This window comes from Prunus dulcis, chromosome 3 (assembly GCF_902201215.1).
Source record: "Prunus dulcis chromosome 3, ALMONDv2, whole genome shotgun sequence".
NCBI lineage: Eukaryota > Viridiplantae > Streptophyta > Magnoliopsida > Rosales > Rosaceae > Prunus > Prunus dulcis.
In genome coordinates this window covers 7070611-7083106 of record NC_047652.1, presented here as the reverse complement: position 1 = coordinate 7083106, position 12496 = coordinate 7070611, and the positions used below count along the sequence as shown (strand labels likewise).

Genomic DNA, 12496 nt, shown 5'->3' with positions numbered 1-12496 from the left:
CCCGGAAAGAAAAAAGACGATGAGCTGCTTGCTGATGATTCTAGAGGAAGCACTCTTCCCGTGCACATGTTGTAATAACAACATAACGCTTAATTATTTTTAGATATTTTTCATAAGTAGGCGAACGAGGCAGAAACTTACTGGAAAGAGTCACAGACATCCTTTGAAACTCCTATTGAGACCATGGAGGCTTTAAGGCACTGGGTTTGCCAAGGACAATGAAAAGTAACTTAGATCTATATCATCACTACAGAGATATAGATCAAGATTAGTAAGCCTAGGAGAAAATACACGAATTAATAAACATGTTGTGTATAAACAATCTTCTTATGTTCCCCTTCTTAAAAGATCATTTTGTTCGCTCTCACACTTTAAAACAAAACAAGCACCCACATAATTCATCATCACTTTCAGCAGTACAAAACTTCTTGGCGTCGTCAAAATTAAGCACCAGTCATTGCATTTTGGTTTGGTTTTTAAGTTTTGTATTGAAAACATAACATGCACATTTATACGCTAAAGAACCAACATCTCAATGGATAAGATATGAAAATGATGCATACCTTCTTCCTCCAGTTCTAATAGCTCTACAAGTTGTTCAACCCAAGGTAAAAGCATTACAAGATTCCAAGAGCTACTTCATGCCATAAAGACATTGAAAGCCAAGGTTTCAGATATAAAACTTAATTTTGCTTCTGCTGTGAAATAGTCCATGAAGCTATGGAAGTATGAGATCACACCACCAAAAGAAAGTAAAGCACTGAACAGGATTGCATGAGGCAAAAACAAACGAAAGGACATATTTTGTTTGTATTTCACTAACCAAGTATCCACCACTAGAACCACAGCAGTAGTAGTGGAAACATAAACAAACTTGGAATATCTTTTGCCCGTCAACGAGCTAATGTGGTTACGAATAAAGCCATACAATCTTCGCTTATGTGACAGAGAGAGATTGAGATCATATGTCTAACAATAAGAAGTGAGGAAAAAAAAAAAACCAAGACAGGAAAGGGGAAAAGAATGACGCAACAACATTAACCACAAGGGTTGTTGAAGTGGGGGATCAGAGGCGTCATACTCAACCCGGAAAAACAGCAGAAGAGCATACATGAATTTGGATTCCAAACTAGCAAATTATGGCATGCCAACAACTAGCATGTACCCGGAATCATACCGAACATAGAAAGTGGCGCACTATCATAGTAAGTAGAAAAATGTCCCTGACATTAAAATTGAAAATAAGTGCAATACAAAAGGCAACGCCATTTTATGGCTGTGTCCAAAGATCTTGGGATTATAGTCTATAATATATGCAAGGTAATGCCTTGGAAAAGAATACCTAACTGTTGATTTTCACTGGGGACTAGATAATTAATCTAAGGAGACAAGCACACGTACATGCATATCAAAGCTTCTGCAATGGCGGGACAACTGTGCAAGAAGCAACCCATAACCAAGTGACATGAAGGATAATGGCAACAAGTAACAAGTTCAATAAAACAACATTAAACATGACCTAAATTATAACGAAGTAAGCACCTGTATCTGCTTCTATACCACCTAAGCACAAACTTACATATTTTGGGATAGTATAGTGGTTCTTTTTATTCAGTCTCCGCTACATTGCAAAAATAATTATTTGGTAGGGAAACCTCAGCTTTTCTTATCCCTTAATTGCACAACCAACTCATATCTTTAAATTCATTAAAATTTAAAACAAAACAAAAATCAATATCATATTTCAAAAATGTGGAAGCATGAACTGAACTACAACAACACTCAAATCATAGAAGAGCGGCAATTAAAAGGCCTATCAATTCCCTTAAGCAAGACAACCTCTTTTCAGTGGACCAAACCGTAGAGGAATGGGAAGTTTATCAGGAAGACTTACTTTGAAACATAAGGTGGACCACTATAATCCACGAAATGACACTTCCATTGAGATTTCACGCAAAATGAGGAACATAAATTAACCAAAAAGAACAAAAGAAAACAGCCTAACCATTCCAAAGTGCCTGAACCATTGAGACCATAACTGTAGTAGAAAGGACTGACCTCACCATGAAAGTTTTCCCGAACAACCACTAGCTTGCAAATGGTTAAGGATTACTCAAGCGAAAGAGATAGCCATAAAATATTGGAAAACTGAAGAAAACTAAAACATCAAATACCTTCACATATTCACATATACGTCCACCAAAAGCAGTTGTTTGTCTTGAATGGATGCGTCTAAAGAAACATCTGTTCCCATGACCAGTGTTATACATGAATGTAACCCAATCCAATCCAATCCAATTATATTGACGAAAAGTGCAAGCAATGAGAAGTTCCAAAGTTGTGCACAAGAGGATTATCATTAAAAACATGTTATATATTCATAAATTAACTTGTTGCAAAAGTGTACATGAAGATGCAAGTACCAGGAACAGACAACGTTAAAGAGTATTTAGTACATTCTCAACACCTAAACCATACAAGACACCAGCATACTTCTCCAAAGAACCACTAAAGAAACTCTCTTTCAATTTTCTGAACGTACAAGACGTGAGCAAACTATCGGAACCTGCCTGATGACAAATACCAACTCTCTCCACTTCCAACAATTCTGCGAGCTTGTTCAATCCACCATGAAGGCTATTGCAAAACTTCATCAGATGCTTGATATCGTATATTGTCGGAAAGTAAATATTGATCAAATTAAAGAACTCTGCTTGCGTCTCGGGCAAGTTCTGGCAAGTCAAAAGCTTAAGCAAGTATCCAAAATCATATCCACTATGGAAAGTGACCCAATGCACAGTATCATTCAACACAATCCCAGACGACATTAAGAGCTCGCCAAACCGCTTCGCATCAATACCCTTTTCATTGTTTTTCTTAAAATCAATGCCACTTTGGCGCAAAAGCTCAATAGAATCATTGGCAAAAACATCCTCATTGAGATTGAATTCCCGGAAATTAAACTGCCAAATGCAGTGTTTATCAGTTCCACAAGTGGGCAAATTCCCTTGCTCATCAGAAAATGTGAGACCCAGTTGAATCAGCTTGAGCATATCTACATTATCCTTCAAGGTTTGGTAATGGTAGTCGTAGCTGTTCTTGAAATTGCCCACCGGACGAAGAACAATGCCAGGAAACTCGGTGTCCATAGCAACATACGGATAGTCATCGACAATTTTTCGTATCAAAGCAAATTCCTCCTCAAAATTATCGTTCCACACCTCACGAATTTGAATCGAATCGGGCTTCGGTAAGAGCTTCATTCCTCAGTGAAAACCCACAAAGAAATTTCGATAAAAACCGCAGGGTTTGAAGACCCAAGTCACCAATTCAACCAAACACGCATATAGCGGACCCAATTGAATCCGCGGGATCTATAAACCCCGATCAGTTCTGCTAATGAAGAATTGGAAATGATACAAACCCATCAAAATTCATTCAACAAAGATCTAAGCTTTTGATTAATTGATAAATAAATAAAAATGCATTAAATTGTATGCAAAACCCACAAAATAAGAAACAAAAAAGCANAAAAAATAAATAAATTAGAGGAAGAACATCAAACATCAAAATCACAATAGAGAAAAGTGAAGGAATTGAGACCAACCTCAAATCAGGGGAACATTCGCATCACAGATCCTACGAAGAAGAGGACTCGCAGATTCAACAGAGTATGAAAAAGCTAAAAGGCAAGGTTTCTCAGAAAGAGAGAAACAGAGGGATGCGTAAATATGTCGGCAAGATTTGCTTCAAAATATGAGTCGTAAAGTCGATGAACGAGGAATGAGATAAATTTTATGGGGTCTACAAAATGGCGGTAATCTGAATTTTTTTTATTAACTGGTTTGTGTGTGTGTGTGTGTTTGTTTTTTTGTTTTTTTTTGGTTTGTTCTTTCTGCAATGAACGTGAGGCAGAAAAAGAAGAACAAACAGAGAGTACGAAAACCAAAGCGATAATTTAAAAACTAAAAACTAAAATTTTTTTTTTTTAAAAAAAAAAACACCGAGTTCAGAGACTGAGGAATTTTTTATTTTTTATTGGCAGGGGGCGGTGGGACCCACTAGGTAGGTTTGCAATTGATCATTGGTGAGATGTGGACAGGTGGAAGCAGATGGCAAGAAAATAAAAGCGAAACCTTTATCTAGACCGTCCAATCCATCATATCAAAAAATCCACTTGGGGAGAGAAAGGGGCCATATATAAAGAGCCCGAGCAGCATAGAGCCTATACTGTTTTGACCCGCTTGGTTCGCAAAATTGAATTCTCTAAAAATTTTGTTTACATAAGTTTGGTGTACAGATAGCGGTGGCAGCTGAGAGGTTTGGACGTAAATTAGGATTAATTAGGACCTCAAGACAATCTAAACTACTACAAGAGGGAGAGAGATTTCTCACACACTACTAAAGTGCTATAGGATTCGAACTTGAGACTACTAGCATGCTATAGAGATTCGAACTTGAGACTACTATTATGGTCTGCAAGTCAATAACATTTTCCACTACACTAGACCGTCCCTCACACCATCTAAATGCCACTTGAATCATATGCATGTTTGCATGAAAGATTGAACTAAATTACGAAAAATTGAAAACACAAAGCATAACCCAAAATATTGTAATTTAAGGTTGGGTCAGGGCTGAGAAAAGCTTGGCATAGGGCCTACCATTTACAAAAATGAGCTAGTCCAAGCCTGTCCATACAATCGGGCTAACCCGTGGCTCAAAACATCATATCAAGCTTGGGACGGGCCAATTTTACAATGTTAGCCCAAATACATTCGGTTGGGAAAGGCATGGCCAATCACCGAACTCGATTCAAATAACATAAACTACAGATACACAAGCTGATGAAACCGATAGCAAAAGTGAGTGGTAAAATAGCAGTCACAAAGTTTTCCACATAAATATTTAGGTTAATAAGTATTCAAGGTACAATTAATCCAACTAAAGCAGGTTCTTGTCATAGCATATATCCATAAGAGGAAGCCCCATGAAAACATGGCCTTGCCATCCAACCAGTTGATCCAAATTTAGTCTTCCACTTTTGCTACCATTGCCTAGCATAATAAACATCAGAGTAAGAAAAACCTTAACAAGATGTTCGTGTGCAAAAATGACGGTTCAGGGAATGGTTTTGGTTTAGCTTGTCCGACAGTTGATTCTATATGCAGATATTTTACTCGAATCTCGAGATTCTTAGTCTTGGTCATCTAAATGCAATTGAGTGTTTGCAACAACAATATGCTGAAGCTGCGCAAGATGCATAGAGATCAAATGAACTGAAGTAAATTGTAATATGGCAAACTAAACAAGCAAAACCTGAGGAACTTTATTTAGTAGTTCCCCACAAACTTTCTAATGCAAGAACACCAGAAGCTGCCATACACAACAGGACAGCTGTTATTCAATTCTACTAGACACAGATTGAAAAGTTCTTTTTCTGTCAACTATTATCCTTCACCACAACCTATGTTGTCCACAGCTATGAGTGAAATTGTAGTGTCTCCAATTTTGATCCTCAGAATTTTCACCAATCGAAACAGGACCTTTATATACAGACTCTGAAGTGGATTAATAAAATCAAATGCTAATATGTAAAGTGGTGTGATATATATTGTTTGGAACTAATTACAGGCTGCCACTATGCTTCTTTCCTCAGAAACACCCATTCCTTTCCAGTGAATATTTTATCATTGACAAAAATAATTTCAGCATTCTTCAACCTCTCTATTACTGTATAACTTATCAAATTACTGTGTGATGAAACTGCCAATAATCCTGTTGTTACTAGCAAAACACATGCACGTCTTCTACTAATCTTTTATAATAGACAAAACTGAAAGCTTATCATGGTAGAAGGAAGAGATGAAAAATAAAACACTAAAATCCTTCCTGTTTCAAAGTGAATGTGGCAAGGCAATCATGAATATGTAGATTGTTGGGTTTAACAATCAGCCCAAACTATATCAAAACAAATAGAAGATCTGGAGAAACTGTAACTTTCAAATAATAAAGGCGGCTCACCTTCACCTCATGTTCTCTTTCGCTTGAGTGTCTTTATTTTGCTTAAGATATAACTGATAACCTCCTTCAGTGTGGCTTTCCTTCCTTCTTTGACGTTCCAAAGTTCAGAGACAGCATACCTCCCACTTGGATTATACTCATTAAGTTCTTTTAAGGCTGTAACGACACACTCATATATCTCATGGCCCCACTCCTCCTTCAGATTCCAGAGCTTCTCATCTTCCTCATTAATTATTTCCTGCATCACACGGCATGGAAGCGAATTAATCATCTTTTTAACCACTTTCCAATTGTCCTTAAGAAAGGGTGATTTGACAGGATTAGTCGTGTCAACCCATATGACTCAATTCAATCTGATGAATTAAACGATTATGCATGTCAACTTGCCCTACACGTGTGATAATTGTTATGTGTTTGTGTTGAGAAAATTAGACATGATTAATTAACAGAGAATGTTCTTGTTCGCCCAAATAGTGTAATACCGTGTCTCTCAACCCTACACGAACATGACCCATGAAGTCCAATTGCTACCCTTATTTTTGTTTTCATTCTCAAGAAATAGGACAGCAACCACCAACATGTATACACATAAAACTTCAGTTTTTAAATTCTTCTCCAGTTCGTCCAGAGCAAGGAAAAGGATATCCAACTCAACTTTTACCCAACTCTCTGACATTGAGTGGATCTCACAATACTATGAGGTAAGATAAAAGTTGGAAAAAGAGTTGAGCTCTACAACATCTTTCAAGACAAAACGTACTCATAATATATATGTATCAATGCATCGCAAAGGTAAATTAGCACACACAAATAGCATAAACTCTCCGATACAATAGTAAAATGGGAGAAACTGAGTTAGTCGGGCGCCAAACACGGCCCATCTATAACAGAAGAATCCCCAAAATGTTCCCTGTTTGAAAGTCCTGTAGACATATAAGAAGATAGAGGGACATGAAAGAAGTTGCATTCAGTCCACAGGTACAACTTTACTATTTTGAAAGTGCACTCCTATCCTATTGAAAATCCCTTAAAATTTATACGATAAACCTAACCTATCTGTATCTCCATAAATCATGTTTCTTGCAACTTCCTGAAATATCAAAAGCAGGAAAGACTATAAAGAAAAACAAAGTTGCCTAGTTAATGCCAAAAACTAATTTATGTTTCAGAATTGGTATCACAAAATAACTAAAGCACCAAGAAACAGTTGGAAACAAAACAAAGTTACATATTTGCACTTGAAATAACGAGTTGCTAGATAAGCTTTTTAACATGATATATAGTAGCAAGCTGCAGTGTACAGTTGAACTTGCATTATTGGTTATTGAATGACTTTGGAAACGAAATATTTGACAGTATAGAAAAGATATACCTGAGCATTCCCATCAACAGTTATAATCTTAAAAGGATGCCAATCTGTTTTTGTTAGATTATCCTGCCACAAGGAGCATAAAGTGGAGGCCTGCACCTGTGCTTCCTCATCACTAAATCGTTCCTTGCATACATTGTAGAAGGGCTTGTAATCAAGATCACCCATTCTCTTTATCTGAATAAGAGATCGAACGTCCAACATACCTCTCAAACCCTAAAGAAAAAGTAAAAGCTTTCGTGACTTTGTTATCTCTTTACTATAGAGGAAACATATACTAATTACAAATCAGTTTTTTTATACTTCTTTTCCTTAAAGGATAAGATAGTAGGACTTATTTCCATTTTTATAAGTAAGAATCTAATATGGTGGAAAACATGTACAAAAGATTCATAACTAGCTACATATATCTGACTCTATATCATACTCTGGTCTGAGACACAAGATTATGCCAAACAGAAAACATGTGAATTTAGATGATTGCTACAAAAAAAATTATCATATACCCAATAGTCAATATTGTGTCAATATAGAGAAATGAGGGCGGGTGGAGAAATGACCTAGGATTAAAATAGGTCAAGGGTTTGATCCTTTGCTATGTAACCAGAAACAAATAAACCCTGTCAGAGGCAAAAAAATAATAAAGAAAATCTAAAACAATTTGGCCATCTAATTTTCGTGAAAGAAATAGATAAGCATAGTGCTTTCAATAAACATAGAAATGATTTTATGATAATCAAAGGGCTAAACCATTTCCAATTTGGCTGATTTGCTTGGATGATCTTAATTGGGTACTTAAAACATGGATGGTTTTCATCATGGGACCACATTGTAGGATATAGGCCAATACTCTGGTCCATACTTTGCATAAAAGGAGGAAATTTTTTTTAAGATAATTATAAAATCAGTATAGTCCCAAATACAAAGGAAAAAGAATTACGTACTGCTATTAATTCTTTACGAGCTTTCTGTAACTCATCATTGCTTTGGCGCTCTTTGGTGATAAGAGTTTGATTTAGAGATTCTAAATCCTCAAGCTCGTCAACCTTTTCCTCCAATTCATCATTCATTTCTTTTATCTTCTTTTGAACTGCATCGTCATCTTGGTCCCCGAGATGCTTCATCACCTCTAATTTCCCTTTTATCTCTTCAATCTCCATTTCCAACTTCTGTTTCGCATCCAACTGCTTTTCTAACTCAAGTATTTTGTTTAAGGCATCCTCTTTTTCCCTCTGAAAAGTTAAGTGTCCTAGTCAGGGAAAACCAAGGAAAATATAATATATTAAGGAAGTTTTACACTTTCTAGTCAGGTTAATAGTAATTCACATACCTTTTGCTCTTCAACCAGTCTCAAGACATTCTCATCCGCCTTTTTCTGCTCCACGGAAGCCAAGTGAAGTGAATTGTTTCTCTGATCATTCTGTGGAAAAAAAAAAAAAACCTTATTAGTAGCAAGCACACATAAACCAGGCAACAGCTTCACTTACTGCCATGCAAACATTTTTTTTACACAAGATAATAAGCTATGTGCATGCCTGTGTTTCATTTACAAGAAGTGCAAGTGTACTTAAACATTATATCTTGTCTGACATTGACTATGAGGATGCACTGTTGACCAGTTTTTTATATATAAAAAAACTGGATTGGGCAAGCCCATAGAATACAAGATAAAATGAACCAAACTGAAAATATTTTGATGCATCAGTTAAATGGAAATAATGGATCCTTTTGATAAACTATAAATGACTCTTTTACTACTTGACTCCCAATGCATACAACTAGCCCCTTTTATTGAGGTCTCACATTGTTTAGTCTCCCAATAATCACATCGGAAACTGAGTCTGACTTACACTGTACATACAAAAAGGAAATGATTCTAATGCTACTTATTTGAAAATGCATGCAATCAGCCCATTTCATAGAGGTCTAGAACTCTTCTAGACTCCTATGTTTATAGAAAACTGAGTGGACTCCAACTTCATTAATTAATTTATACTTCAGACACTTAAATCATTGAGTAATGAATAAAGTATTCACTGACTCATAGAAATTATCAACTCAAATTCTAGAAATATCTACAAGTCTAATCAACTAAGTTAGAAATTAAATTCTGTCTAGACTGACGTCAGTCATATTTGTAGCTAAATGACCTAATACTAGTATAGCTAACAAACTGCAAAAAGTGGACTACTAGAAAACAAGTAGATTGAATGGTTAAATTCTTAAAATGCACAAAATTGAATAGTACAAGAATATGACATATATTACCTTCTTCTTATCCTCGTCAAGCTTTTGCCTCTCACGCTCAGTTAGTGCTTCACGTTTGTTTAATTCTTTGCTCCAGGAATCAAGTTTCCTTTTCTTAGACTCCAACTCATAATTCAGTTTCTCTTGTTCGTCTAAAATTCTTCGAACATTGTCTCGTGCAGTCCGCTGCATCTTCCTCGTTTCTGATAAGCACAAAAATGTTTCGTCAAGGAATGATAACAGAATTTTAAACAGGACCCAACAGTACCATATACTGTATAAGAACATCAAATGCAGATAATAAATTTCACGAAAAATGCATAGGCACATTTAAACAAGACAATGTCCTCTACACATGCCCATAAACAAAAACAAAGCACAGAAAAAAGGACAGAAACAAACCTTCAACAAAGTCGTTGTGTAGCTTGTCTTTCTCTTCAAGCATCCTACTTAATGACATTGTGTTCTCATTGTATTTGTACCTTAGTTCATCCAGATTTTCATTTGTCATGTCAATTTTATTGGCTAGGCTGGCCACAACATCATTTCTGTTTTGAGCTGCTTCCTGGACAATGTCAGATACTGTTCTTAGCTTTCCTTCCTCACGAAGGAACATCCCCATCGGCCCTTGGGAATGATAATCATCAGCACGTGCACACCACCCATAAATACTTGAGCCAGGCAGTTGCTTTCGTGCATTCCAATCCTTTTTGCCATGACAGTCAGTTTCAAACATTTTCTCAAAATCAGTAGCATTCCCAAAACCACTCCAATCTTTACTAAAGCACACCACAGCACATGCAGCTGGCTCTTCTTCATTCAAAAAGGTATGAACTTCTGAAGGTTTATATTTAGAAAACTTCCTCAACCAGTATCTAGAATCCAGCAAATCTTTTCCATCCTTTGGCTGACTCACAATGTTCACAACGATGCCAGTCCAAGGCCACACATAGAGATCTTCTTCTTGCTTCTCTTGTGGAGCGACAGGTGTGGGTAAAAGTGGGCGCTGTATTTGGTCTGCTTCACTGGCGAGGTCATTCTCCAAATAGATGGCCAAGGCAATGTGGTTGGCCTTCTGTTTGGCACTTCTGTTAGCAGAACCTTTACCCACCCCAGAAGCATGTTGGAAGAGGTCCTTGAACTTGTAATCTTGTTTCTTCTTCCCGGCACAAAAGGGGCATCTAAGAGTGCCGTTAGGACCCTTTACTTTATACTTTCCCTCCCTCAATTGCTCATATGGTTTATCTTTGTAATCGTTGATCTCAGACTCACTAATATCCGACTCTTCTTCGGAGCTGTAGTCCATCTGGATTATCTACAAGCATTACAAATCACTAAACCCACTACACCGGAAAACTTGCAACAAGACAGTTTAAGGTAATTACAGCATGGATTTGACTCCAAAGGGTCAAAATCAAAAACATAATTGAGAAGAAAACAAAATTGAACATACAATCAAATGCTTTCTGCGTGTTTGAAAATAACGAATACAAAAACAGTGTTTGTGTGCAAATTACTTCTGTGACTTAAAACTCATGCTTCAATCTTCATGCTGAGTTCATTTTCCCTACATTTCTCAGTCACAGAAACTACATTTCAAAATTCCAAACAAAAACCTCTTCGCTACCCACAAATTTGAAGCCGCATTTCAACATGCAGATAACACAGGATCAACATAATCAAACACATTATCAGCTAATAAGTGCAGATTGTAGTGAGAGAAAGTGAGAACTTACAGTAGAGAGAGATAGAGAGTGACAGTGTTCCTCGAGCTCTTCGTCTTCTTCTTTGGGTTGGGTGAAGAGTAAAATAGTCAGCAGCGAGCCCTAGTAATGTTTTTGATACCAGAGGTGAGGATCACGTGACTGGAGCTCAGTTAGATTATTACAATTTGCCAGCAATGATTTGGCTACGAGTCGTTGTGGGCTTTTTCAACTTATTTTTCTTGGTCGATTTTTCACTGTGGGCTAGGGCAGCCTTCGGCCCCAAATTCTTTTCCAGCTGACATTTGCTGCTATTGTTTAAATATAGAGATATTTAGTGATATACCCATTTCTAGCACTAATATTATAAATAAACCCTACACAATTGAATTCCTATAAACAAACCCAAAAAAAACCCAAAAAATGATAGTTAGCCTTATTGAATTTAATATTGATTATTAAATTACTTTGATGCCCTATTGAGTGCTTTGGGTATTTTTATGAGATTTTGGGGTTGGGCTTGTTTTAAGAAATTGATGGCAGTTTGTAATTTATAAGAAGTTAAAAGCTTTTTTGTTATGTTGTAAATGGGCTTTGGGTGTGTTTCTAAAGTCCATTTTATATAGGGTATTTTTATAATTTGGGCCCCCATATTGGGTATAATAGTGAATCTCCCTTAAATATAACTGAACCCATTACATTGGTCGATATTTGCTTCGTTGTGTTATTAAGACTCCCTACCTCCAATATTGATTTAATAAAAAAATTAAATTTTTTTTTTAAAAGAAGACATTTTTACTTACTTGAATCAACTCTTCTTCCCCATAATTGATCCAATACCTGGTTTTAAAAGTATTGGATTACTGATTTTAAAAGTGGAATCAATGTATTTTTTGATCCCTTGTGTGAATAAATATGGGAAGATATTGGATTGCAAGGGCTCTTTTTTTGACATCTAAGGTCATCTCCTGCCATGAGCTATATCTCAAATATAGCCCTAAAATAATGCAAAACTCATCTTTAGTCATGGGCTAAACAAAATTTTGGCCAAATTTGGATGGCCACATTTGGCCATTTAGCCCTCCAACCGGGCCAAATAAGGGCCAAATGTAGCCCAGCTTTGGCCTAGGGCAAATTTGTAGTGGGGCCCATC

The 12496-nt window shown here is 36.5% G+C and overlaps 2 protein-coding genes across 7 annotated transcripts; both read right to left on the bottom strand.

Annotated features, from left to right (window-relative positions):
* Positions 1-2326: 2326 nt before the first annotated feature.
* LOC117623001 (probable CCR4-associated factor 1 homolog 6) lies at positions 2327-3931 on the bottom strand. Of its 2 annotated transcripts, none has more exons than XM_034353836.1 (2): positions 3608-3931; positions 2327-3396 (listed from the first exon to the last, which is right to left on the bottom strand). In XM_034353836.1, the coding sequence occupies exon 2, from the start codon at positions 3261-3263 to the stop codon at positions 2439-2441; it is 825 nt and encodes a 274-aa protein (XP_034209727.1). In that variant the 5' UTR covers positions 3264-3396; positions 3608-3931; the 3' UTR covers positions 2327-2438. The 2 variants fall into 2 exon arrangements, with proteins under 2 accessions (XP_034209727.1, XP_034209726.1); XM_034353835.1 differs by having other exon boundaries at positions 2327-3393.
* A 707-nt stretch (positions 3932-4638) lies between these two features.
* On the bottom strand, positions 4639-11527 carry LOC117622135 (factor of DNA methylation 1). 5 transcript variants are annotated; one of them, XM_034352694.1, is made up of 8 exons: positions 11377-11526; positions 10043-10955; positions 9662-9843; positions 8724-8813; positions 8338-8625; positions 7397-7609; positions 6031-6262; positions 4639-5057 (listed from the first exon to the last, which is right to left on the bottom strand). In XM_034352694.1, the coding sequence occupies exons 2-7, from the start codon at positions 10944-10946 to the stop codon at positions 6032-6034; spliced, it is 1908 nt and encodes a 635-aa protein (XP_034208585.1). In that variant the 5' UTR covers positions 10947-10955; positions 11377-11526; the 3' UTR covers positions 4639-5057; position 6031. The 5 variants fall into 5 exon arrangements, with proteins under 5 accessions (XP_034208585.1, XP_034208583.1, XP_034208584.1 ...); XM_034352692.1 differs by having other exon boundaries at positions 6025-6262; positions 11377-11525; XM_034352693.1 differs by having other exon boundaries at positions 6025-6262; positions 10043-10946; positions 11377-11525.
* Positions 11528-12496: the final 969 nt, after the last annotated feature.

Coding starts and splice junctions, on each gene's coding strand:
- LOC117623001 (XM_034353836.1), bottom strand. CDS start 3,263: ATGAAGCTCTTACCGAAGCCCGATTCGATTCAAATTCGTGAGGTGTGG.
- LOC117622135 (XM_034352694.1), bottom strand. CDS start 10,946: ATGGACTACAGCTCCGAAGAAGAGTCGGATATTAGTGAGTCTGAGATC. Junction 8,814..9,661: donor TTGACGAGGATAAGAAGAAG/GTAATATATGTC, acceptor TTTTTTCCACAG/AATGATCAGAGAAACAATTC. Junction 6,263..7,396: donor CTGTTGATGGGAATGCTCAG/GTATATCTTTTC, acceptor CGTGTGATGCAG/GAAATAATTAATGAGGAAGA.